The sequence below is a fragment of the Cavia porcellus genome, unplaced genomic scaffold (assembly GCF_034190915.1).
Source record: "Cavia porcellus strain 051 isolate PalLab524CR breed Dunkin Hartley unplaced genomic scaffold, mCavPor4.1 scaffold_12, whole genome shotgun sequence".
Lineage (NCBI taxonomy): Eukaryota > Metazoa > Chordata > Mammalia > Rodentia > Caviidae > Cavia > Cavia porcellus.
Genome location: NW_026947495.1, coordinates 71,711,333 through 71,736,411, shown reverse-complemented (window position 1 = coordinate 71,736,411; position 25,079 = coordinate 71,711,333). Strand labels below are relative to the sequence as shown.

General features: G+C 34.4%; 1 protein-coding gene across 1 annotated transcript in view; it reads right to left on the bottom strand.

Moving 5' to 3' along the window:
* The window catches only part of Fsip2 (fibrous sheath interacting protein 2), a 74,141-nt gene that overhangs the window by 45,612 nt on the left and 3,450 nt on the right, over positions 1-25,079 (bottom strand). Inside the window, exons 3-12 of the mRNA XM_063259410.1 lie at positions 23,534-23,695; positions 22,590-22,679; positions 21,489-21,628; positions 20,332-20,473; positions 19,390-19,500; positions 13,474-13,594; positions 5,074-5,183; positions 4,088-4,133; positions 2,602-2,684; positions 541-595 (exon numbers count right to left, since the gene is read on the bottom strand). Of these exons, the coding sequence (XP_063115480.1) occupies positions 541-595; positions 2,602-2,684; positions 4,088-4,133; positions 5,074-5,183; positions 13,474-13,594; positions 19,390-19,500; positions 20,332-20,473; positions 21,489-21,628; positions 22,590-22,679; positions 23,534-23,695 (1,060 nt within the window). The remainder of the gene's footprint in view (positions 1-540; positions 596-2,601; positions 2,685-4,087; positions 4,134-5,073; positions 5,184-13,473; positions 13,595-19,389; positions 19,501-20,331; positions 20,474-21,488; positions 21,629-22,589; positions 22,680-23,533; positions 23,696-25,079) is intronic.

Below are 25,079 nucleotides of genomic sequence, written 5' to 3'. Positions count from 1 at the left end.
GATAATGCAATTGGCTTGACTATTTCACAGTGTATACACATGTAAAATTACAAAATCAATATATATTTTTCATTGTGTACACAAAGTGTTTTGGGATGGGAGATACAGTATAGCAGAATACAATAGATATAAGGATATGAGCACAAAACTTTAACAATTTTTTCTCAATCTGGGTTGCCAACATTGTTATTGACTTAATAAAAATGGCAGAAGAAAACAAATTATTTCTCACCATACTTCGTATCTCCAGTTTGATCTTTTTCTGACGATCTCTCTGACAGCTCTAAATGATCTTCCTGGGCCTTCTGACTTTTACACACACTTACTTTCTTTGTGGCATTTTTAATAGTAGGATGTGGGTTTTGCTATAACTATTTCCCTACTACCCTACAGTAAGACTGTAAGAATGAAGACTTTCTCTCTTTTACATCCAAAGTCTAGCACTAGAAATAGGTGTGGATCAGAAGAAAAGTAACTATTGGCTGAAAGAGTAGGTTAATAGATTTCATGATTTACTCGATAATGGTTTCCAATGTTTACCTGATTTGTCATAGTAGCTTGGTCTTGACTTGGGTGCCTTCCCATTTATCTCCTTCTACATAAACAAAAAACAGATCCTGAAAGAACTGTGTTTGCCACACTTTTAACTTCAATTATGATTTCTATATTTAAACTACAAAAATTTAAATTTTGAAATTTCTCTTAAATGTCAGTTTATAAGAAATATGCACATTTTCATTATGCTTATATTATGTCTGTGATTTATAGAATCCATAACCTCATAGTTGTGTGAAAGCATGTCCAAAGACCATCTGCACAATAGATGTTTTGTTAAGATGCTGACACTCAGCATATACTTGTACGCATACACATCTGAAAACTCATTGTAATAAAAGAAAACACAAAAGTTAAGAGGAAAGACAACAGGCTGAGTCTGGAAAACTCCATGCACAGATTTTGTGCTCTCCTGCTCTCTCTTTTGAGAAGACACATTTTAGTATGCAGCCTCTTCTATCAGTAAAAACAGAGTAGCAACTTTGCTGTGTTTCACCTCCAGAAAATCAGTAAGAAGCTCAGCACTCCACATTTCACTGAACACTGATCATGCAGACACTCAAAATCCCAGACCCACTGAAGGAAAGCAGGTGTTCAGCAACAACCAAAGTGCGTGGTTCAGTTATAGTGAACCACTTTCCTGGTAAGGGAAAGCAAAACTATTTGCCAGGCACTTTCCCAGACACCAGCCCTCCGAGGGAACACTCATATGAAGGCTCTTCAAAGACATCGGTTCTCAAGGCTGCCATGTTATCTCTTCTGCACAATAGTATGCATTGGCAACCTGAAAGAATTATCTACGGGATTCAGATTAGCAAAGAAGCTAATGAACTGCACGGGAAGGAGAATAAGTTTGTTTTTGTTTTTAAAGACAGCTACCATTTGATGGAAAGTTGAAGCAGAGCTTCAGGACAGAGTAAATTTCCTCTTAATACATGCCTGTATCTATCTGTTCTCTTCCTGGAATTCAAACTGTCCTGGGAAACAAATCCAGTATAACAAATTTCTTTTTTATTTTCTAGACCTCAGAACTGAAAATGGGCCGCTCAAGGCGTATATTCTGACAATAGTAGGTTGTGTACAGTGTTGGAAAATATATTTAAATACTTATAATAAAACATTCGCTTTGTTTCTCATAATAAACTAGGTATCTGTGAACATCTGGCACTCACTTCAGACTAGGACAAATGACAAGTTAATAGCACACATGTTACCCAAAAGAAGTGCATAATAAAATTGAGACACAGTTTTTTAAAGGTGTTTTTCTTCTTTTGTAAAATTAAAGACATAACCTGTGAAACATGTTGGGTAAGATGACAATTTCAATTGCCAATGTTTCTAAGAAACCTTTCCTTCTTTTAGAAACTATTTTAATGTGGCCTTTGGACATACCAGAACACTGAGCTATACCCAGGAAATTGTTGTAAAATGTTTATTTGTAATCAGATTATTGTACAGAAGCATACTGTGATAAGCATACTACATTTCGGAGTTCTACATAATTTAATCTGTCAGTTATTATGCAATATAGGGCAAAGGAAGAGGTGCCACTTTCTAGGATGACTAATTTGTCTATTGAACTCTTTATCAAAAGGTGTTAACTCCTTAGTACAGTGAAAAGGCAACATTAACTTAAAAATAGAAACCAAGCCTGTGGATTTGACTCCTATATTAATGACTTGACAACTCACAGAAAACATCTATTTCTTATGCAATGCTGTGATCCAAGTTTATAATGGCAACTTTCCATTGGAGGTATGTGATCACTGGTCACATACTACTAAATTAGTACTAGAAACAGTTGAGTCCAAATTTTTAAATTTGATTTCTCTGAAAGCAACAGATACCATATTATAAACTAACACATTTTGGCTTACATTTTGGCTAACTGTCCTATAGTTATTACATTTTTAGTATGGTATGGCTAATTTCAAAGAATGAAACTGTTCTGCGTGGTAAAAGAATAACACTTATATAACAGTGATGAACATAAGAACATCTCTTATTTACTCTGCTTGTGTTTGAAGCAAAACAAGTACTATATACCTCTGTTTTTGTATCCATAAAAAAATACGAAGATTTGCGATTATTTTTTGTAGGTGAATGTTGAGCTGATATGTTTATAGGTCCTAGGAAAAAAAGAGACACCTTTAATTACTCCTGGAATAAGGGAAAAAGTTAATTTATAGCATTGCTCTAACATTCTCTCTCTGCTGGGAGCCACAGTGACTGGAATTCCTACAATCTGGAATTTACGTATTCCAAGACAACATGATTTTCTGATGCTCATCCCCTACAAAAAATGTCCACGGCTCACTATCGCCTTCAAAGAAAAGTTGGAAACACTTAACTATGACTCTAAATTATATACTACAATAGTTTCATCTTAAGAAATTAACCAAAATCCACTGTTAAAATTAACTTTGCATTTCATTTAGTAGGCAATAAAGCACAACTTACAACCTGTGTTGTAGGATACATAAAGAAGTTTTCAGGTGAATTGCTTTCACAGTAAAATGCATGGTAGATTAAGGAGAAAGAAGTGATTGGAAGGGAGGTCTCTGCACTAGAAAAGACAGAGGACACAAGGATTGCAGAGCAGATGGGAAATAGGCAATAAATTAAGGAGGCAAACAGAAGTAGCAACTTTTAGATGTAAAAATAAAAGGAAAACGCAAGCATTTGAAGCTAGCATTCTGGCACCCACTGGTGACCTCAGCAGTCGGGAGGTTAAGTCAGGATGAACACTGCAAGTCTGAGCTCGGCCTGAGCAACTTCGCGATTTAGCAAGACGCTGTTCTTAAAAAACAGAAAAGATTGAAGATACAGCTCATTGTGAAGTCCCTGGGTTCAATCTCTGGTATCACGAAATATAAAATAAAACAAAACACAATAGGAAAAATCTCAAGTTTCGTGCTAGGTGAAAACGGGAGGCTCGGGGCGGATGAATCAGCCTCCCTGGAGTCTGAGGCAGACCTTGCACTGCTGTTGTCTACTCACACATGTTGGATATGCATGCAAATATCTTTTGGTGACTTAGAGAATCCTAACAACTCACAAAATCTTAGGTAAAATACATTTCAAGGAACAAGGGAGTGGGACATACTTTTTTGGGAATTAGATGATTGTAGGGCTTAGGGATACTCCTGAGAACAATTTTCTGTATTCCAGCCTCTCTGACAATAGTGTGTAAAACAGTCTCCCTACTACTGCAAACAGGCACGATGGGGACTGTGACTTTTCTACATTCTGCAAATTACAAAAGCTATACTTCTCCAACCATAACCTAGATGTATGGTCTAAGTACAGAATCTTTACTCATTAAATAATTTTATAATACCCTTTTATCTTTCAAAATAACCGCACTTCTTTTGCATTAACCCATGCTATTATATTTATTTATCTATTTATTTTTTGGTAGCAGGAATCCAACTCAGGACCTTGCACTTGCTAAGCCGGTGCTGTGCCACCGAGCACAGCCTGATAATTTATTTAATAACAGAAGCATCATGACTACTACCCATTTTCTTACCTTTGTCATCATAAGTGCTTGATATGTTACTTAGCATTCCATCTCTCTAAATGGCACAACAGAAAAGAGAAAAAAAAAAAGTGCATGGATGACTATATTTCAGAAAAAGATTTTGCCTTCTATCAGTCAAGCAAATAAATTCAGACTTTTTCCACTGTTTATGCCTCAAACTTCTGATAAATGTTGTCAGGGCAAATATGTATTATTAGCTTCCCGGGATATCTTATGTGAGACCTAAATGTATTTTAAAATGGAGCTCAAAATGTAGCAATGTATGAACTTACCCTTTGTGTGGTATTGTTTTATTTAAATGCATGTATGGCTCTAAAATGTCATTCACTTTGTCTCAGAGAAATTCAAATCCACCTTTATATGCCTTAAGAATCCAATGCAATGTTTCTTAAAAGCATGGCTTGAACTAAACTAAAAGTTATCATTCCAGACTTATTTTTTTGAGTTGCTCCCCTGGACAGTAAATTCTTGAGTACAGTATCATTCATATTGCATTCCATGTGACCCAGTTTCTTTATTTTCCACCTTTCTGGCTTAGCTCAGAGCCTGCTAACAGTAGTTTAATAAATTCTAGCTAAGAGTACCATTGAGTTGCAAAACATTTGTTGGGATTCGTTTCTGCTAAATTGCATACTGTGTTTTGAACAAAGCTATCTTTTCAACTTTCTTTCTTTGCAGGGGAACAGCATTTGTTCTTGTTAACAGAATCTTTCAATAGAAAGAATAGAATCTTTCTGTTCTTGTGAATAGAATCTTTGCCTGAAGGAGATAACTCTTAAAAATGACAGAGAGCAAGAGAGAGACAGAGAGAGAGCAAGAGAGAGAGAGAGAGAGAGAGAGAGAGAGAGAGAGAGAGAGAGACAGAGAGAGAGAGAGACAGAGAGAGAGACAGAGAGAGAGAGAGAGAGAGAGAGAGAGAGAGAGAGAGAGAGAACTCAATAATCACTGCAAAATCTTGGAGCATAAATCTTTACCTTTTGTTCTGTACCATTTTCTTGTAAATCAGACTGTTCAACAGCTGAAGCTAATCTTTTGATGTTCTTTGAACAACTCTGAGATTGAAAAATAGTATTTGTTGCAGATTCTAAAAGGAAATAAAAGCAAAATTTTATCATGTTTAAAGTGACTATTGTAGAACAATAAATTGTCCTTATTTAAATTTAATTATGTCATCAATTTTGAAATATGTAAGAAATCTCTGATAACATCAGTGTAATCAAGGTAATCAATTTCAATTATCCATAAGTGTTTTTTCATTTCCTCATTGTAAGTCATCCACCTCTCTATGCCACCCGCTCAGAATACGGATCTGTACCTCTCAATCAAAATAAGTTTGTACTTTCCAGAATTTTATAGGAATGGAACTCTATAGTATACAGTATTCTTCTCTATCATTTATTTTTCCTTCCTGGCCCAGCTTCTTTCAGTCAACATACCATTACTGTATACTGAAATAGTTTTTTCCTCTTTAATTTGATGAAAATGTCACTTTTTAAAGTGACACTGAATTGGGCCTTTCAAAGAGTTGAAAAAATATACACATAAATCAGTAGAAGAACCTATAGGTAATTACTAAAAGGAATAACAAAGGGATATAATTAATATTTGTGACAATAAATTTGAAAACAGATGTACAGGAGATGTACTCGAACAATTCAAACTACCAGATCTTATTCATGAAGAGACAATCTGAAAAATCCTTAGTCTATTAAGGGAATTCAATATGTCATTGTAAGCCTTCTACAAAAAGGCTCCAGGTTCAAGTGACTTCATTCATTGTATCAAAAGTCTAAGGGAGAAATTCCACTAATTCTACACAAACTCTTTCAAAAAACTGAAGAAGTTTTGAATAGTCCCCATCTCTTACTTTCAGATCAGGATATTCAGATCCACAATATCATTTGCCCAATTTTACAATAAAATGAAACCTCGTACAGTTTCTTCCTGAGGAAACGGAATTATCAACAAAAAATCAAATCCAATAATATGCAATAAAGATAATGTACAAGGAAAAAGTGGATTTATTTCAGGATTTAAGCATTAGTTCACCACTCAAAATCAAAGTACTTTACCACATTACATACAAAATAAAACAACAACTAAAAACTTAATGTAATTATTTCCAAATAAGGAAAAATCAATAAAGAAGTTCAGTACATATTCATTCTAAAACCTCTTATTGAATTATGAATAAGACAGGTTAGACATCTGATAAAGACTAACTTCAAATATTTATAACCAGTGTTCTCACAAGTATTTAAAGACTTTTTTTAGAACAATATTAAGATGTACCCAACCACCATTCCTGTCAAGCATTCTACAATAAGTCCCAGTTAGACAGAAAAGGAAATTAAAATCAGTCCTAAGCAAAACCCCACAGGCTATCTGGTAAAAGTTGGCACATTGTTTCTGAATTCTTTTTAGGAAATTTCTGAATTCTTTTTAGGAAATTAGAAAGACCCTAGAATAACCAACTCATCCTGGAAAAACAACAAACACTGGCTAAGTCAAGTTGCATATTTTAAGACATTATAAAACTATCATAATAAAAATGCTGTAAGAATGCATAAGAATAAATACAATAGGAAAAATGTTTAGAAATAAATCAACTTATCTATGATCATTTTATGTCTTCAGATTTGCTAATACACTTGATGGTGTTGAACCAACTGTATGTATACTAGATAAGGTTGGCTCAGCCTGTCTTTTCAGATTGCAGGGAAACTATCAAAGATCACCAGACAGCTACCAGGTCAGGAAGGATTCTGGAACTTTCTCTAAGGGACTTCTACTTGCCAGAGCTGGCACAAGTTCAACATTACTAAGAACAGTAACAGTGCTAGTGCACTCTGAAGTGTCATGAATTCACGAGTTTGAATAAGTGGATGTATTGCCGCACACTGCATTTGTTTAAATGTGTGAATTCCTAATAACACTAAACAAAGCAGCACATTATGTAGGAAGCTGCTGGCACCATTCATGATACATGATAGTAAAATATTTAGTATCCAGTCTGCTTTTCCTAAATATTCTCTACCAGAGTATAAGAGCAAACCACAGCTGTGGAGGGTGGAGTGAGCTCTTTTTCTAAAGATATTCTGGCTAATCTATGAAGAAGAAATGATAGAATTAAAGTATCCCAACTTTGTTGTCCCTAAACTTATTTATGGATGTAGGTGCTGAACATAGATGACTACTAAAATCACAGAGAAATCAGGAATCACGTGCATCTTAGTGGGAAGGCATCTTGCCTCTAAGACTAAGTCTTGCTAAGAACATTCAACATGAATATCTATAAATCTAACTGGTACTTTACGGACAATAGGAAATAACATTCAGAAGTAGATTATCCAGATGAAATCCACAAAAAGGCAATGTGTGAAGAACTCAATAAGATGATAAACTCAGTTTTCTTCTACAAACAAATCATAGCCAAAACAACAAAACAAAACAAACAAAAAACAAAAAATACCCCCCCCACACCAAGAAAAGGAAGGAGAAATAGCCATGCATAGGAGAATTTAAAAAATACTGAAAAAAACATTAATCCATTAACAAATCGATCAATGTGGGTTCAAATATTAAAATATTTGGTCCTGTATGACACTGTTGAAATTTTAAACAGTATAAATATTTGGTGATATGATGGAACAATTGATTTTTATTTTGTGTTAGATGATAAAGGTACTGTGGTTATGTACTTTTCAAATAATTCTTATCTTTTATAGTTACATACTGACATATCTTCTGGGTTTTTGTTTGTTTGTTTGTTTGCTTGCTTTTGTTTATGTTTAAAATATTAGGAAAGCCTAACTGTGGAAATATTTACCTCGAAGAAAAAATTAACGTCTTTATGACATCAAAAAGAGCTCATCCAAATTAACCTCAAATAAAAAGTAACAGATGTACGATTTATGAAGAAAAATTTTAAATGTTATTGTATTGAATTAAGAGCTTCTAAATACTCAGAGATAGGCTAGAAGGATGTGCTAAGTTGTAAGTTGAAATTTCCTATGTCATATACATGCATACAATAGGCTCGTGTCTAGCAACGAAAAATTCTGCCAAGTTCATAAGAAAATCAACCCAGGAAGAAACTAGCCAAGAGGTTAAAAAAATAACAATTTCTAAAAAGAGTAGACATAGTTCAGAATCCCTAAAGGAGTATTAGCTATGTTTATAAAGTAATGTATGCACACTATGTTTATAAAGTAATCTTATGTTCAGTGAAGCAAAATACCAAATTCTTGCACCTACGGATAAACCAAATGTAGAGACTGTAGCAGATTCACACAGTGGGCCATGACTGACTGAAAGGCGTTAAAATTTCAAGCAACACCTGGGTACTGTGATTGAGGCAGTGCTGGGGGTAAAAAGCAATTTGCTGAGGACTGATTACAATATCACATTTATCTTAAAATATCTTAATAATGATATTTATATCCATTTATATATGTACCTACATATAATTACAGGACAATAATTACAGGACACATAGATTTTCTAAATATTTATGATAATCACCAGAGTTATGCAGCCATTCCCTTTGGTGGAGAGGAAGCTGGTTTCAGGGAAATGTTTTCAAAGTTATCAGCCTACAGTTTAAAGATTCACAGTGAGGCTCAAAGGAGGGAAGAAACAAACAATGAAGTCCACACTTAGACGTCTCAGAAAGTCCTGAAAATTGACTCTACCCCTAAAATTGAAAATAGTCAGAAAAATGGTACCCTTCTCATTGAGAAAACGTAATTAAATACTGCGGCATCCTTTTCAGAATCATGGAGAACAGGATGAAGTAAAAGAACATCTACAAAGATCTGGAAACAAAGTAACTGTCAGTTTCTAAGTCTTCCAAGGAAAAACAAAAATAAAGACCTCTTCAATAGAAAGAAAACTAAGATGATTCAATGCCAGAAAGTCTTTTCTAAAAGAAATGACAAAGAGACTTGTAAAGAATAAAAGATGATGATAAAGAAAGGCACCTGGAACCCTAGGAAGAAACCAAAATGGTATTTAGTATAACAAATACAAAGACTATCCTTCACCTAATGACTGATTTGAATATATATTTGATAATCTGAAACAAAGAATTATATTGTCTGATTAAAGCTTGGATACACATGCAATACATAATAAAACAATTATAAGACAAATGGGAAAGGAATAAAGGAAATTACATCACAGTAAGGCTACTATAGACCACTTAAAACAGTCAAGAATTTACTTATAGCTGGTTATGAAGAACTAATTAATAACATAGTCTAGGACAATTACTATTGAAAACTTTGCACAGAGAGGAAATACCGTAATGGGCTGCTGCAAAGTACACTTTAAAAATTACTCAGCAACCCTTGGGTACTTCATTTGAATCAGTGCCAAGTACAGACACGCCACAATATATTTAGGATCTATGTGCTAAAAGCTATGAATCCTTATGAAAGAAATCAAGAATGGCTTGAATGCATAAAAAAGGTATCCCATGTTTATGATTGGAAGGCTTTGTGTAATGAAGATGTCATTTCTCCTAACATTGACTTATACAAGTACATTTAATGCACTTCATTTAAAAAGCATAGCATCCTCTTTAAAATTATAATTATGCTAATTATAAAATTTGTGTGGAAAGCAAATAGAGTAAAAGTAGCTAAAGCAGTCTTGAAGCAGATGTCGGGCCTCTGGACAGTGTCATAATTGTTCTGCAGTCTGGTGAGGCTAAGACAGGATTCTCCGTCCAGGGTTACTCTCTCAGCACCAAGCTCTGATGCTGGTCAGTCTGGGTTGCATCGAGCACTGAGTGTTTAGTAAATGACTTTGGAGGAGGTAATTTTGCTTGAGAAAACAGGAAATTAGTTTTCTCATACGCATTTCCTATGGGGCTAGTGTGTTACAAGTGCGTGTGTCTTGATAATCCTCCCATATTTGGTTTAAAAAATTGGACTTTGGGACCATAAATGTATGCATTGAATTAAGTTTTTACTCACAGCTGATTGTGAAAAATTAATAAACAGAGTAGTCTAGAGAACTTGCTGTTGAAAACCATCCACAGAGAGGAAATATAATAATGGGTGATTACTGAGCAAATTTAAAAAATTACAGTAGTATCAAGTGATCCTCAGACTGGAAGATCCCTGAATAGTTAAGCCAGATTCATTTCTTTCTAGGTGGCTAAGTTTGGATGAAATTAAAGAAACTGTACATTCAGAAAGGAAAGAATCTGAACTTTATTTTCTTTAGAATTTAACCAATAAGGACCAGGTTATCTTGTGTTGATATACTGACTCAGTCATATGGTTTGATTTTTAATACCCTTATTTTATGGTGAATTATTAGAAGATAATTTTGCTGTTATGTGGATCATTGTTTAATCTAACATTTCTAATAGAAAATATCAAGTGAAATAAGGTAAGAAATGTAACAAGTGGCCAAGCACGGTGGAACATGCCTATAAACCCAGCACTCAGGATGCTGAGGCAGGAGGATCGCTGTAAGTTCCATGCCAGCCTGGACTATCGAGTGAGGTCAAAGCTAGCCTGAACTACACAGTGAGGCCCTATGTGAAAAAAAAAAAAAAAAAAGCTCACTGTGGTTTTGGGGTTAGTACACTTAATTTCTAAAACGAGAGTTTTCTAACATCACTTTAAGAATTAAGAATATTTTACAATTAGGTGTTCTATCGTGCATATATATTTGTAATAAACCCTCCATCTAATTTGTCTAATGACAGTTTAATGGCAAATTCAAAACACTAAATCTGTTATTGCATGATTAAATTCTGAAAGCCATAGCTACTACAAAGTTTTTGATGCCCACCACTGTACCTCTGCCATCTTGCAAAGCAAAGCAACAATTTATGTGCAAGAAAGGAGACCATCACCTCTCAGCCTTGCCCCAAACTTGTATTCTTCTTATTTCATAGTTTTGTCACGTTATTCAATTACCTTTTGGTATTTTAGAGTCATCAACAGAATACAGTAATTTTACATCATCTTGATTCTTCTTTTTCTTCTTGACAGAAGCTTAAAAAACACGAAATAAAACATTTTTGTTTTTCATAAATTCTCAGAAGGAGGTGATCCATTTGCTGGTCTGTATGTGAAATTGTGGGAAATACAGTAGATGAAGAGATGAAAGGAAGGCAAAGAACTATTCCTCAAATATTATTCCTTCAAGTTAAAAGGCACACATGGGAGGGCAGAATCTTCTGCTGTGAGAAAGACAAATGTGCCCTGCTGTGTGTGGTGGTACAGCGGGAACCAGGTGTGTTATTCCGGCACACTGACCGGCTGAACACCCACCAGCTCACAGCAACTTTTGCAGTACTTGGATTAGCGTTAAAGCATGTGTGCAAATATGGATAATAATACACGACATTATACTACATATGGTTAGCATATAACTTCCTCCTTTGCGATAGAGGAGATCAGCTTCTGTTTATGACTCTTTTAGTGAGGCAGCACCCTCACTGTATGTGTGCGCCATGGGTTTTCATTACAGACATAAAATGCGACAGTTCTGTGCATGTCCTCCTCCCTGACCACTGCACTAGTCTTCAGACCTTTCTTTTCTTCTTTCTGTGTCCCTCTACAACTTTCCTATTTGGTGGAAGATGCCATTATTAGAATGGTGTAACTAAATTCCATTTGTGAAATCATTATCCCTATTCTTGCATTAATTCAAGAATATAAATGTTTAAATATATTACTACTTCTTCAAAAGATTTGAGGTAACAAATGTGCATGACAGCTGCGGGACATTCTTTCCTTACTACACAAAAACCCTGACAAAAATGTTAGGGTGCATAGTTACTAAACTGATTTCCTATCTAACGCATAAGGATTCTATCACTGCTTCAAATAGGTACAGAAATTGAATTAATCCATTTAGAGAGCATGTATCTAGTGTATATGTGTATACAATTGATACATATACATATATAGTGTGTATACAGTATTTCTATATGTGTACATGTTGAATATATCAGTATATGTCAGGTGTGAGCGAGGGAGGGAGGCAGTAGGAAGCATACAATGCTACAGGTTACTAAAGACACTCCAAGGAGAGGGCTTTTGCATGAGAGCTGCTGAGACAGATCGACGGGAGCAGGACTAAAGCAACAGCAGGATTTTGCCAGGCAGAGACAGAGCAGATCACTGTAGGCTGAGAACACTGGATGAAAGGAAGTGGGAAACGTCAAGTGTGCTGTAGGAAGATCCAGTTGTCTCATCTGAACAATGACGGGAATGAGGTGCTCACTGAATGCTAAAATATTAGGACCCTTTATCTTGATCACTTGGGTATTACCTTGGCTTTCAGATGATAAAATATTCTCTGACTGGTTAAGTTATTTACTGAAGCCATTACATAGCCATAAAATGCCAAAGTAGAAGTTGAACTTCAGCAGTCTGGCTCCAGAGCTTGCAGTGGACACCATCAGGCCTTAGATGACCAAGTGAGAAATAAAATTGAAAAGTAAGGTTGGGCCTGCACGCTGTGGTGACTACGCTTGCCTGGTCATTTAGCAGGTATCAGGTTCAGAGCCAGGAAAAGAGAGCATCCCAACAGTTTTGAATATAATTGGTGGCCCAATTATATTCAATATAATTGAAAGAGATAAAAATAACAGTAAACTAAGACTGGCTGCAGTTTACTGAGGTGACTTAGGGTGACAGTGACAAAGAAATATGATTGTTGAGGAAGACAAAGATCAATGACTGTATTATTCCCCAATACTATAAAGTTACAGGTACTTAAAAACAATGTACTTCTTAAGTTCTGGGCATCTAGTTTTAACTAACATCGAGGTGAGAACCTTATTATACTTTTGTAGTGTTAAAAACAGAATGAACAAGTTCTTGGTACTTCCCAGTAGTAGCAAACAAGTACTAATAAAAAAGAAAGAAAAGTTGGCAGGGTTCTACGTCCTTCCTTTTAGATAGACTGTCTTCATATTTTTGGACATTTTTTTCTTTATTCCTTCTTTTTCCTTTTCACCATAACCTTTTATCTCTCCTTTTCTGGATTTTATTTTTACTTATTGCGAATAGGAGAGAACAGCATGTTGACATATAATAGCAGTGTGATCTTACAAGTTCTATAGTTTCAGTAGTAAAATCCTTATTTCAAGTACAGGGAGGTTGGGTACAAAAAGCTGCAGAGTAGGCAACTTGTCTTTTAAGTCACTTGACAGGATCGCTTTAGCTTGTTATTTTTACACATGAGCCTCCTCTTCCATTTGAACTTTAACATGCAAGTGAAGAGATTATGACTGGACTCAAAGTGCACAGCCAGGATAAGCACACAAAGTAAATGCTACAGAAGAATTTTTACATACAGAAGCATTTCCTACTCAGCTACATAATTTTTAACATCCTCACTTTCCAAATCTCCATCTTGTCCACTGTATTCATATGTGCCTTTATCCATGTCTTCTTTAAAGCCAGTTTCTTGCATTTTTTGTAAATGATAAGCCATTTTTTTCTCTAGCAGGGCTTGTTTCTAAAATATCAAAGAAAACTATTGGTTAATACCAGTTTATCATTTATAAATGCAAGGTAAATATTTAAAACATGACACTCTACTGGAAGTCAACTGTCATTCTTGTCTTGTAACTTGTGAGTTCACACTAATGTCAAAAATGAGAGAGGGGTGAGGGCTGAACTTCCATTTGTAGTCAAACACAAAATTATATATCATGGATTTCTTTCTTTCTTTTTTTTCTCAGACAAGGTCTGCTACACAGTCCAGGCATGCTTTGAACTCACCATGCTGCCTCAGCCTCCTGAGTGCTGAGATTATAAGCCGTACCAGCATGTCTGGCAGACAAAAAGAGTGAATTTAGCATTAAGATGCAATTTATACCACTGTGGATTTTTGAGGAACTAGTAAAATTTCTAATCAGTTCGGTCCCTCTCTGCAGCAGTCCTGTTAACATCAAGCAATTTATCAATCATCTGTAACTGAAAGGTACTGAAAGCTTAACTGAAAATCACTTAGATCTCCATAGATAAACCTACTGTGGGACTTCCCTTTGTGAACCTCTGTGCTAGTATTGAACATTAATACAACAAAAAAGGGACAACTACAGAAAACAAGATTCCCAAATGAAGAATCAGACAACAGTATCTAGCACCTACCTAAAGGCAGGACTCATATCCATTCTCATGACCCACACTGGGAGAAGCTACAGCAAGCTCTTACCTCAACAATAAGCGATAATGAGTCCGAGATCAAATATAATTTTGGTCCACTTTTTAATATTTTAAAAAATATATACAACAAACTGTTTACAAATAAATTACATGCTTCCCTGACAAAAGATAAAAAATCCTTATAAGAATATAAAATATCCAACCCACAAAATAGAACTTATAATATCTGGCATACAAAGAATACCAGCATATGGAGAAGTGGGGTAAAATGACCCTTCCAAAGAAGCAAATAAAATCAACACAAAAGTAACACAGATACGATAGGGAGCATTAGTATGGTCTGTATAATTCTGTTCTGTAGGTTTACAAATATAATAAAAAGTGTGGTTGATATAAGAAGAACCACAGCGAATTTTGAGCAAATGAAATAATTAGTGAAAAATACACACCAGTGGAAGAGGAGATACTACGGGGAGAATGATGTGAATTTAGTGGCAAAACTACAAGGCAAATAATGAAAACCTTCAGAGAGATACAAGACAACTTCAAGTAATCTAATATGTGAAAGAGTTGAGAAGATATAAAAGAGAAATTGCCAAAATATTCCAAAGTTGTTGAGAATCATGAATTCACAGGTTTGGGAAGCCCCCAATATCAAAGAACAGAAGAAAAACACCATCAAGGTGTATTTTACTAAAATTTCTTAAAATCGTCAATAAAGAAAAAGATTAATATGTATGTTACAGAGAGAAGAAAGTTAAGGCCTGAAGATTTCTTTTGGAAAAATAAACAAAAGAGCTGAAAATGTATATTTAAAACTTTAAAAGAAAACTACTTGGATAGAAAATTCTATATACAGCTGATACTAACAACTATGTTAGTCAATATATACTCAGATAGAATCCTGCAAACATAAATGCAAAATACTTTTTTAGATACTTAAAAGCTAATTGCACTAAGACAAAAACAAAAGCTCTTCAGAAGGGCCGGAGACTTAGCTTGGTGGTGTAAGCACCTGCCTGGCAAGCACAAGGTTGTGAGTTCAATCCCTGGTACCAAAATAAATACATAAAATAAAATAAAATAAAATAAAATAAAATAAAAGCCCTTCAGAAACAATGAGTGATACCAGAGGGAAATACATGCAAAAAAAATGAACATCAAAAGTGGTAAACTGGAGCTAAATATATAATCTGTCATTTTAATCATGTTAATATATAAATGTTTAGATAAAAATGTCAATGTGTGGTGGAACTTATACTATATTTGAAAGTGAAATGCATGACAAAGAGAGCATAAAAATAGAGATGAAAAACATATTTTATGTAGAGGAGTTTAATAGCACTTTAAGTAAGAACTACCCTAGTAAGTTAAAGACACAGTATATGCTATTATCCCTAAATCAACCATGAACTCACAGAACAAAGAGACAAATTTAGTAATTCAGCAAAATAAGAAGAGATATTAACTAATCCAAAGAAAAAGGCAGTAAATGAGGAGAAGAATAAGGAAAAGACAGAAAACAAATACTGAGATAATGGATACAAAGCTAATTACTATTGTGGATTTCCTATGGTCTTATTACTGGCTTTTTTTTTTTTTTTGCTTTATTTCACTAATCTGATTTATTCCTTTTTTTAAAAAAAAACTATTAATCATATTAAATGTAAATGACCTAAATATTTCAATAAAAGGCAAGGATTGCAGTATTGACCAACAACAATAAAAAAGTAAAATCTGTATGAAACCACAAAAAAGAAGCTGAAACTAAAGACCAAACAGTTTTAAACATTAAAGAAAAATGTTTTATGTATACTAATAGAAATGAAAAGAATTCTGTCGTGGCATTGTAAATTTTATACAAGGTAAGATTAGTGCTAAGAATCTTTTGAGGGAGAGGATATCATCACAATGACAAAACAAGTCACTCACAGAACAATTCTAATGAACTTAATGACTAAATTTGAGTGAAATAAAGCAAAAATGGACAGAACTATTAGGAGAAATAGATGATCAAAAAACACAGATTCCAACAACCCTCTCAACAGGAGAGAAAAAAAGTAAACAGAAAGCAAAGTAATATTGAGAAAAACTGAGCTTGACATCTGGAACACATTTATAAAATATACTATCAAAAGCAATGGAATACAAATTTTTTTAAAAATTAAGCATTTTTTCTAACCAAGAATGATGCTATTTTTGAATAATAAAAAAGCTCAATGTATTTAAAAAGATACAAGAAAAATAAAATATACGTCCTGATTATAAGAGAAATAAATTCAAAGTCAACACCAGAAAGATCTTTAACTCATCTAGGAAATAAAAGGCAAATTAAAACTAATTTTAATTTAATAAAAGTATATTATCTTAAAATTTGTGGGATCTTGATAAATCAGTAGAAAAAATACATTAAATTTCTATATAAAAAAGAAGAAAAGTCTCAACTTAGTGACTCTCATTTAGAGATAAAAATGTTTATTAAAAAGAAAATGTGTGTGAATAGAAATCAATGAAGATGGAAAAAATAAAGAAAAAACTAAATCATGGCAGTTTAAGAAAATCAGGAAAAAAATAAAGAAAATACAGCCACTTTACCCAATGCTGATAAAGAAAATCAAGCCACAAATTATTGATGTTGGTAATAAGAGAAGATGCCACCATTAGTCACTATATGTTCAAAGGACAATAGAAGAATATTAGAAGCTCTGTGCATATATTATGCAATTTACATGAAAAGGAAAGCCTCTAAAATATGCAAACAGTTAAAGCTTTTTTAATACCAAACACTATTTTAAATGGATCTGTATTAAGGAAATTGAGGTTTAAAAAATTCACACGAAGAAAATTCTAGACCTAAGTAATTGCATTGATAAACTCTATATAAAATTTATGAAATAAAACAAAGTGTCAACTTAAACACTTCTAGAAATCTGATCAGAGAATGTACACTAACTTGCATAAAGACATCATTATCCTGATTCCAAAAGCAGACAACATTACAAGAGCAAAAAAAAAAAAAAAAAAAAAAAAAAAAAAAAAAAAAATCGCACACTACCATGTTCTTTGAAAAATTTTGGCAAATTTAATATAATTTAATATATACACAGTATATATATATATATTCATTCCTGCTAAATTTCTCAGAAAACTGAGAATAGGGAGAATTTATCTGTTAAAAATTAACAGTTAACCTTAGTATAGTATTAATAAGCATAATGCTTTCCTTGAAGTCAGTGACAAGACAAAGATAACAAATTGTTTTATTAAACATTATGCTAGAAACGTTGATCATAAGAAAATCAAATAAAACATATTCATATTGACAGATAAGATAATCTATGTAGGATATCAATATAATATAAGGTGTCATTTGTGCCCAACATGATCCTCAAGGTTAGCTCAAGGTAAGGGAAAATTTCATCAAGGTTTTTGGAAAAGAAAATCAAAACTGATATATAAATTCTAAAAAATATATATATTAAAAGGTGAAAAACTTAGATTAGCCAAAATAACTGAAATAGTAGAACAAACTTGTAAGGCTAAACCAGATATGGTTACAAAAGCCTGTAATCCAGCACTTGGGAGGCTGAGGCAGAAGGATCATTGCAAGTTAGAGACCAGCTTGGGTCTCAAAGCGTGCTCAAGGTCAACCTGAACTGCGTAATTATACCCTGTCTCAATAAGACAAAAAAGCAGAACAAAACAAAACTTTGTAAGGTTAAGATGACTGGTCTGACAAACTATTAAAGAACAATAATCAAGACAGAATTACACATAACAGATCAAAGGACAGGAAATAATCCAAAAGTCAATTCACAAATTATTTTTGACATAGTAAGGTGAAAAAATTAAAAACTCTGGATAACGCTACAATGTAAGCATATAATCTGAAGTGATTTCTACCCATAATGCTAAGTGTAAAATATGACAGAAACATAAATGAATTTAAGAGCTTTATAGGAAAACAAGATTCAAAAAAGATAATGACAGAATAACTTCGTGACACAGCTGAGCCATTATCATGCTGTGCAGTCCTCAAGTCTGCCATCTGTGGCCGCATCTCATGAGTACCCATCGCTGGCCAAGCTCTCCTCTATTGCAATGGTCTCCACTCCAACTGGACAGGGCTTCTCAAGTAGAAATTGAGATCAGGCAAAAGGTGAAGTGGAATCAGAGCACTGCATTGCTCTCGAAAAATAAAAATACTCTCAGACATGTGTGGTAGCAAATTAAAGAGGCCAACTCTGAGAGCTCTTGCATTAGAGAAAAGTGAATACTAGAAAAATATAAGATTGTCATAATATAAAGATATATGTAATAGAATAAAAGAGAGATACATATGCTTAAATTCCAATAGTTAAAGACATTTTATATTGTACATTGCAATACAAATGGGACTATGACATTCTTATACCTAGATTTGTCAAGAAAAAAACTAAATTGTTTAGAATTTTAATTCAAAGTTTATTGTCATGGAAAGTTCTTAGCAATATTTTATTAAGAAAAGGCAGTCTACAAAACAATCTGTACAATCTATAGCATTTATTTAATTCTTGGAATAAATCCTCATAGAAACATTATTCATGAGCATGTTTATTAAACTGTTAAGGTTGTAGAGCAAATTACAGAAGTTTTGTTAGACTGATTTGCTCTCTAAAAATAGTACATATCTAAAACTTCAAAACAGGCTTAAAAACATTACTTCGTTGGAAAAAAAAAAAAAAAACTTTTACCAATAATTTCTGATTCTCAGGAAAAAAAAATAATAATCTAACCGGTTACTTTTCATGTGAATTACAGCAAAGCATATGGTGTAAAGCGAGAGCTGAAGGAGTCCCATTGCATAACAAGGCTGGGTTGTCACCTATAGAAACGTGCAGCACTCATGCAGCTGGGAGCCATGGCAGCCCCTGTGGTCCCAGGACTGGACAGGAGACTTCCAGCACAGTGCTTTAAGATCAGCCTGGGTTCACACAGTGAGGTACGTGCGTAAAAAAGTAGTAAGTTTCAGTTTTGTAAAATGCATGCCATTTCAGATAACTAGTGCAAATCCATAATGCAATGTGGTTTTTACTTTGAAAAACAAAATGAGCAGAAGCTTCTCTTCAAATCGACCCACGAGGAGGTGAAAGCTCACCCTACCTTTCTGTCCCTTTCTTCTCTGCTTTTCCGCCGTTGTTGTTCGAGCTTCTGTTCTCTTTTAATATCTTCTGCAATCTTCGTCAGAAGTAACAGCTCTTTGGTCTTCCATTCCTGCAGAGCACAGTGTTACCACCCTGAGTGCATGTTCCTTACCAGGGATACCTTTGTGTTTTGTCCCAAGGAGAAAATTCAGAAAGTCAAGGGCTGACGGGTCTGGCTAATGAAAGGCAAACAGTTGTTTTAAAAGAGGCTTCTCCACTGCACTCCTATTAGGAAGGCAGCATGATTATTTTTATTAAAATTAAATTTAAAAAAATTTTCCTCTCCAAATTGAGGGTTTACAGGGCACTTAAATAAACACAAGTAGCTTTCTCACACTGCTCTTTTTAAGAGAGATTGACACACACATATACTTTTTGTGTTTGTCTCATTACTCTATATAACAATTTGTATATTGTAAGTGTGAAGAAAGTGTAATGTTGTTATGATTTGTATCTAGATGTCTCCCAAAGCCTCCTGTAGTCACAGAGGTGGTTGAATTTACAGTTTGTGATTGGTCCTTGTCCAATGTAGGTTTCAGGGAGGGAGTGCTACATCTGCCCTTGGGCAGGTAGCCTTCGGGACAGCATGAGGTTTGTCCCTTCTATTTCTACTGTGGCTTTTACTGTTATATTGTTGTGCACCGCTGTCTCTCTTCCATGTGTCACATTGCCTTGGAGCCAACTGAACAGAGACTGAAACCTCTGCAAACTGTGAGCTAAATAAATCTTTTTGACTTTAACTCTGTGGGTCCAGTAGTTTGCCCCAGCAATGAGAGAAAAGTAACTAAGACAAATGTGCTAAGTTATTTAGAATGAAACTACTCCAATTTGACAGTTATCTACAAATGGAAAAAGTCAGAAACAAAAATTCTTCGCATGTTTTAAATATGTTACTTCTCACCTCTTCAATTTTTCTCCGAAGAATTAGCTTTCTTCTCAAGTGTTCCCGCTGTCTTCTGTGCTCTCTGTCCATGCGGAGAAGGCGCTGCTCTTCCATTGCCCGCTCTGAGTGTTCTAATCCTTTATTTATCATATCCAAATACCTGAGCAAGAATGAAAATGTTGTTGAAGCTGAATCAGCTGTTTCTCTCACTATAGTGTCCCACCTTTTCATGTTCTCAAATGATCTCTTTGCTTTGCTTTTTTATTTTTGAACTACAAGAATTTGTTTTTGTGAGTCCTGCTCATAGACCTTTTAGCCAGCCTGATTCCCAATGTGTTATATATTTTAAAGTCTTCCTATTCAATGCATATTCATTACTAAGGCAGTGATGAAAATGGAGCTAAATATTAAAAAGCATTTTGTACATCAAGTATTCATAACTCAGTAGGTTTAGAAGTACTGATTTGCAAGGAAAGCTGATATAATCAAAGTAGAGACTTTACAACAGACTGTAGTGGCCTTGCAGTGTCTCAAAACAAGGTGAGTACTAATGTCCTTGAAATTTACATGCCTTTTCAGATATTTCCCATCTACTGTTTATGTCTCTGGAACATCAATACATCATAAGGTACTTCTATGTAATGAAATAATAAAATACAAGTCAGATAATAGATCACAACCTCTCACTTGGCCTAAGAAATGGACTGGGCAAGCAGTATCAATGGCTGGATGTAACTAATTGATACTGGAGTGAACTTCTGGTCTCTTTGGAGGCAACACATTTATTTTTAATTTTTTTTTTGGCTTTGCACTAATTTCTTCAAATTTAATGCTGTCGTCCTTAAAGATGGATCACAAAAAGTTCCTATGATATGTTGCATGTGCCAAAGTTATTTTCCTTCCTCCTTCTCTTTGTAGGATTTTAAATCTAGTTTTCCCGTCAGTTATTTGCTTATATTATTTCCTGGGTTCTCAGAGGGCTCGATTTCTCTGGTAGAAACTTTCTATTATAGTCTCGGCACTAAGTTCCCAGTTCCTGTCCTTCTTGGTTTCCTTCTTTCATTCCACAGAGTGAAAGGGCTGTAGAGAAACTGTCCTCCCTGATCCTTTTCACGATGTCCCAATTTATCCAAGCCCATTACACACATGCAAAAACACATCAGCTTGCATCTTACCTGTGCCGTATTAACCGCTCCTGGTCCCTAATAGATTGGGTGCCCTCATGCAGCAACCAGTTCTGGAACTGCGTAACGTCAGAACACTCGGGGAATGCATTGCTTTCCTCCAATTTCTGTAGTTGTTTCGCAAGCATTTTCTATTTGTAAAAAATGTGCATTATAAATATGTAATGTTTTGTACACTTCCCAGGAATAAACCTACTAAAACTCCTATATTTTATCAAGAATGAATTGTTTAACTACATTTAAGTTCATCTTTTAGAGATATGGATAACAGACTCAAAATAAAGATTTACCTCACTGATAAAAAGTAAGCATTTTATTTTTCCTCAAAAATGATTAAATGCAAGTATCAAAATGTGGAGGAAGATGTCTAGGTACAAAGAGAGGAAGAGAAACCACACAGTAAATGTATAGTGAGGTTATTATTTTTACCCTACCCTTTTGATCTTAAAAAGTACACTTCATTTTGAACTCCCTTGTCCCAGCCCTGAATTCACTCCCTTTCACACACACGCTCAAGCACACACATGCCATATACAACTTTGAATCAAAAATCAAAAGGAAATCAGTGTTGCCACTCACTTCACTCCAAAAAAATTCATTTTTAAGAAGAACATTTTCTATTAGGTAAATGCAAGTGTATGTGTGTGGGTGTAAGAATATGGGGTACAAGTCCTATGAGTCACTTGTAGAACAGTACGAATTTTGTATTCTTCTTCTCTTATTGCTTAAATTGTTTTGGGTTCCAGGTATAGAACCTTGATGTCACAATACATACTTCTTGTTGGTCACAGCTCAGGTAGGATCAGTGCATTTGTCAAACCACATAATTACCAAATCATCACTTCGCAGCCTTTTGGCTAAGACCAAGTGTAATTACTGAATCATGTCAGCTACCAATCGTGTAATAAACAGACTTTTCTTTTCCTTTTTTGGTTAAGTATCACACACATCCAAGTATCACAGCATCCATACTTATTCCTGCTCTGAGTTTTCATTCAGAAAAGTATTAAGTTTGTCAGGACAAAATCTTATATATTTTACAAAGAAACAAACTGCTCTTCCAAATTACATAAATCAAAATTAAACACTTACTTGTTCTCTTATATAGTTTCTTTCAAAGTCTAATTTCAAGTTGGTGAGGTATTGCCTGTACTTATTCAGTTCCTTCAAACTACATACAATCTGTAAATGAAAATAAAACATATAAATATAATAAATATACACATACCTAACAATGATAGCAACAATTATTCAGAGAAAAAAATAGTTATGATGTACAACTGAAAGACATTTTGCTATCAAGTAATGAATTGCTGGCAATTTAATAGGTACTGTCTCTTCACATTTGTTAATAATCTTTTTTTTTTTTTTTTTAAATCGGTACTAGGAATTGAACTCAGGACTGCGCGCTTGCAAGGCAGGCGCTTATGCCGCTGAGCTAAATCCCCAGCCCCAACATTTGTTAATAATAAATTTCTGTTCAGAAAGATTGATTTAATAATATATCCTATGTCTTAAAAAAGAATGTTAATTGGCATTATTAAATATTGTCAAAATAATTATTATTAAAAGAATAATAATGCCTACTAATTACAATTGGTTTGTAATTGTAAATGTAATGATGTTTAACTCCAGTAAGAATTATGTTATCAAGATTCTTACAGATGACATTTTTCTACCCTCCTACTTCATCTCATATTTTTTTTTTTTTAAAATATATTCATGACAAGTGTTAAATCCCTTTAGGAGACAAAGAAAATTATAGCTGGCCAACTAATACATTTGTTCCTCATCAAGTTATGGTAATGAATGATACTTTAATTTCACAGAGAAAAAGTTAAGAAAGAAGCAATTTCATTTAGAAACAGCTGTGGTTAGATTCTCTTTGACCAAATACTGAGTATGTCATGAAACTGAGCATGAATTCTCCTTCCACAGTCAAGCTGAAGGCAGTAACGCCCTCCAGTGAGTTATAGAAGCAAACATACACCAAAGTTCGAAGGTTTGAACTTAAAGAAAAGTCGTCTTCAACCCACTTTGTTATTGTTGGTGATATAGCCACCTTTCTTCAGTCTCCTCAGGACATCTTTGCGTCTGTAATATGCTTTTAGATGTGGATCGTGGAGACTTCTATATTGGTTTTCCAAAAGTCGACAATAAGGGTCTGTCAGGTTAAAGCCATAGGAAGGTCGAAAAAGCTGCAAATACAGATTCAACAACGTTACAAAGGTAAAAGTAATGCATTTTCACTGGTACACAACCCACTGAAACCGGCATACAATGACACACATGGGTAGAACTTGAACTGGGGAAAACTCCAAACAGGAAGATTTACTTTGGGCAAGTAACTGCCTTTCATTTCTTCTTTTACTCATCTTTATGAATTATTCTAGACTCAGCCTCACTGTATTCACTGATTATTATCAGTTATTCACTTGATTCACGTCAGCCTCAGGCCCAGAGTCTACAAAGATGGGGGAAAGGAAGAGAAGGGAATTGTATTTCATTCACTGAATGTGTAAAGTGAACGTTTGTATTCTGCCTCTTCTTCTTCCCTCTCCCAGAGGGAGGTTCCATACTCAGAAAATAGAAGAATAGTGTTAGTTATAATATTTCGATCATTTAAAATGAAAAGAATAAAACATCACTATAATTAAATAGAAACTAGGTGAACAAACAATATGAGTAAAACTGTAAGCATTAAATATTTTTGGGTTCAAGAGGCATTGTTTTTTGGAGTCTTTAATGAAAGAAACCTGGTATTTTTCTGAGTGTTAAAGGCACAAGAAAATTCAAGGTCTATTGTACAGTTCACTTCACTTAATAATCAATTTTAAAGCATATTTATAAAGAAATCAGTTTCTGTATATGTGTACAGATTAAATAAAAGGGAAAAAAAGACAATCAGCAAATTGTCATGTTATTTTTTTATTTTACATTAGAGGAAAAGGCTGATTTATTAAGTCTGTATTATGAATAAAACATTACCAAAGGGAATTTTGGGGTGCATTCATAGTTAACTTTTCAAAAGTAAAATGACAGATGGCTTTCATTTAGAAGGGTTCTCTGAAGGGGGAAAAGAGAAAAATGAAAGTAAGCATCCAACTTTGAATACCCTGTTTCAATCCTAGTAATTAAAAAAAGTGTCAGTGTCGTCTTCCTGTTGTTTCTGTTTTAAGTTTTTGACCAGAAAGACACAAGGTTTAGTCTAAAACAATCCCGGGAACCAAGTGAACAGTACCTAGAATATGGGGAAGTTCTGGAAAACCAGAGGGCAAGTTCCCTGTTTGTCAGTGTTCAACACAACTCACACCAACACACAACCCTGTGGACCAATCCAGGTTCAACTGCACATACCATGCTGTTTGCCGAAAGCCACAACTGTGTTCGATTACCAGTGCTCAGGAAGCTGAATGGATGGAGCCATACAAATAACTCCTAGAAAGGAGTTACATGACTCTGTACTGGAGCAAAGGGATAGGTAGGGGGAATGGGAGCTCCCTTGACATTCGAACATCTATGTTAAATCTCAGATCTCTTGTTCAGTGCCCACCTTTAACCCCTTACAAATGGCCTAATCAG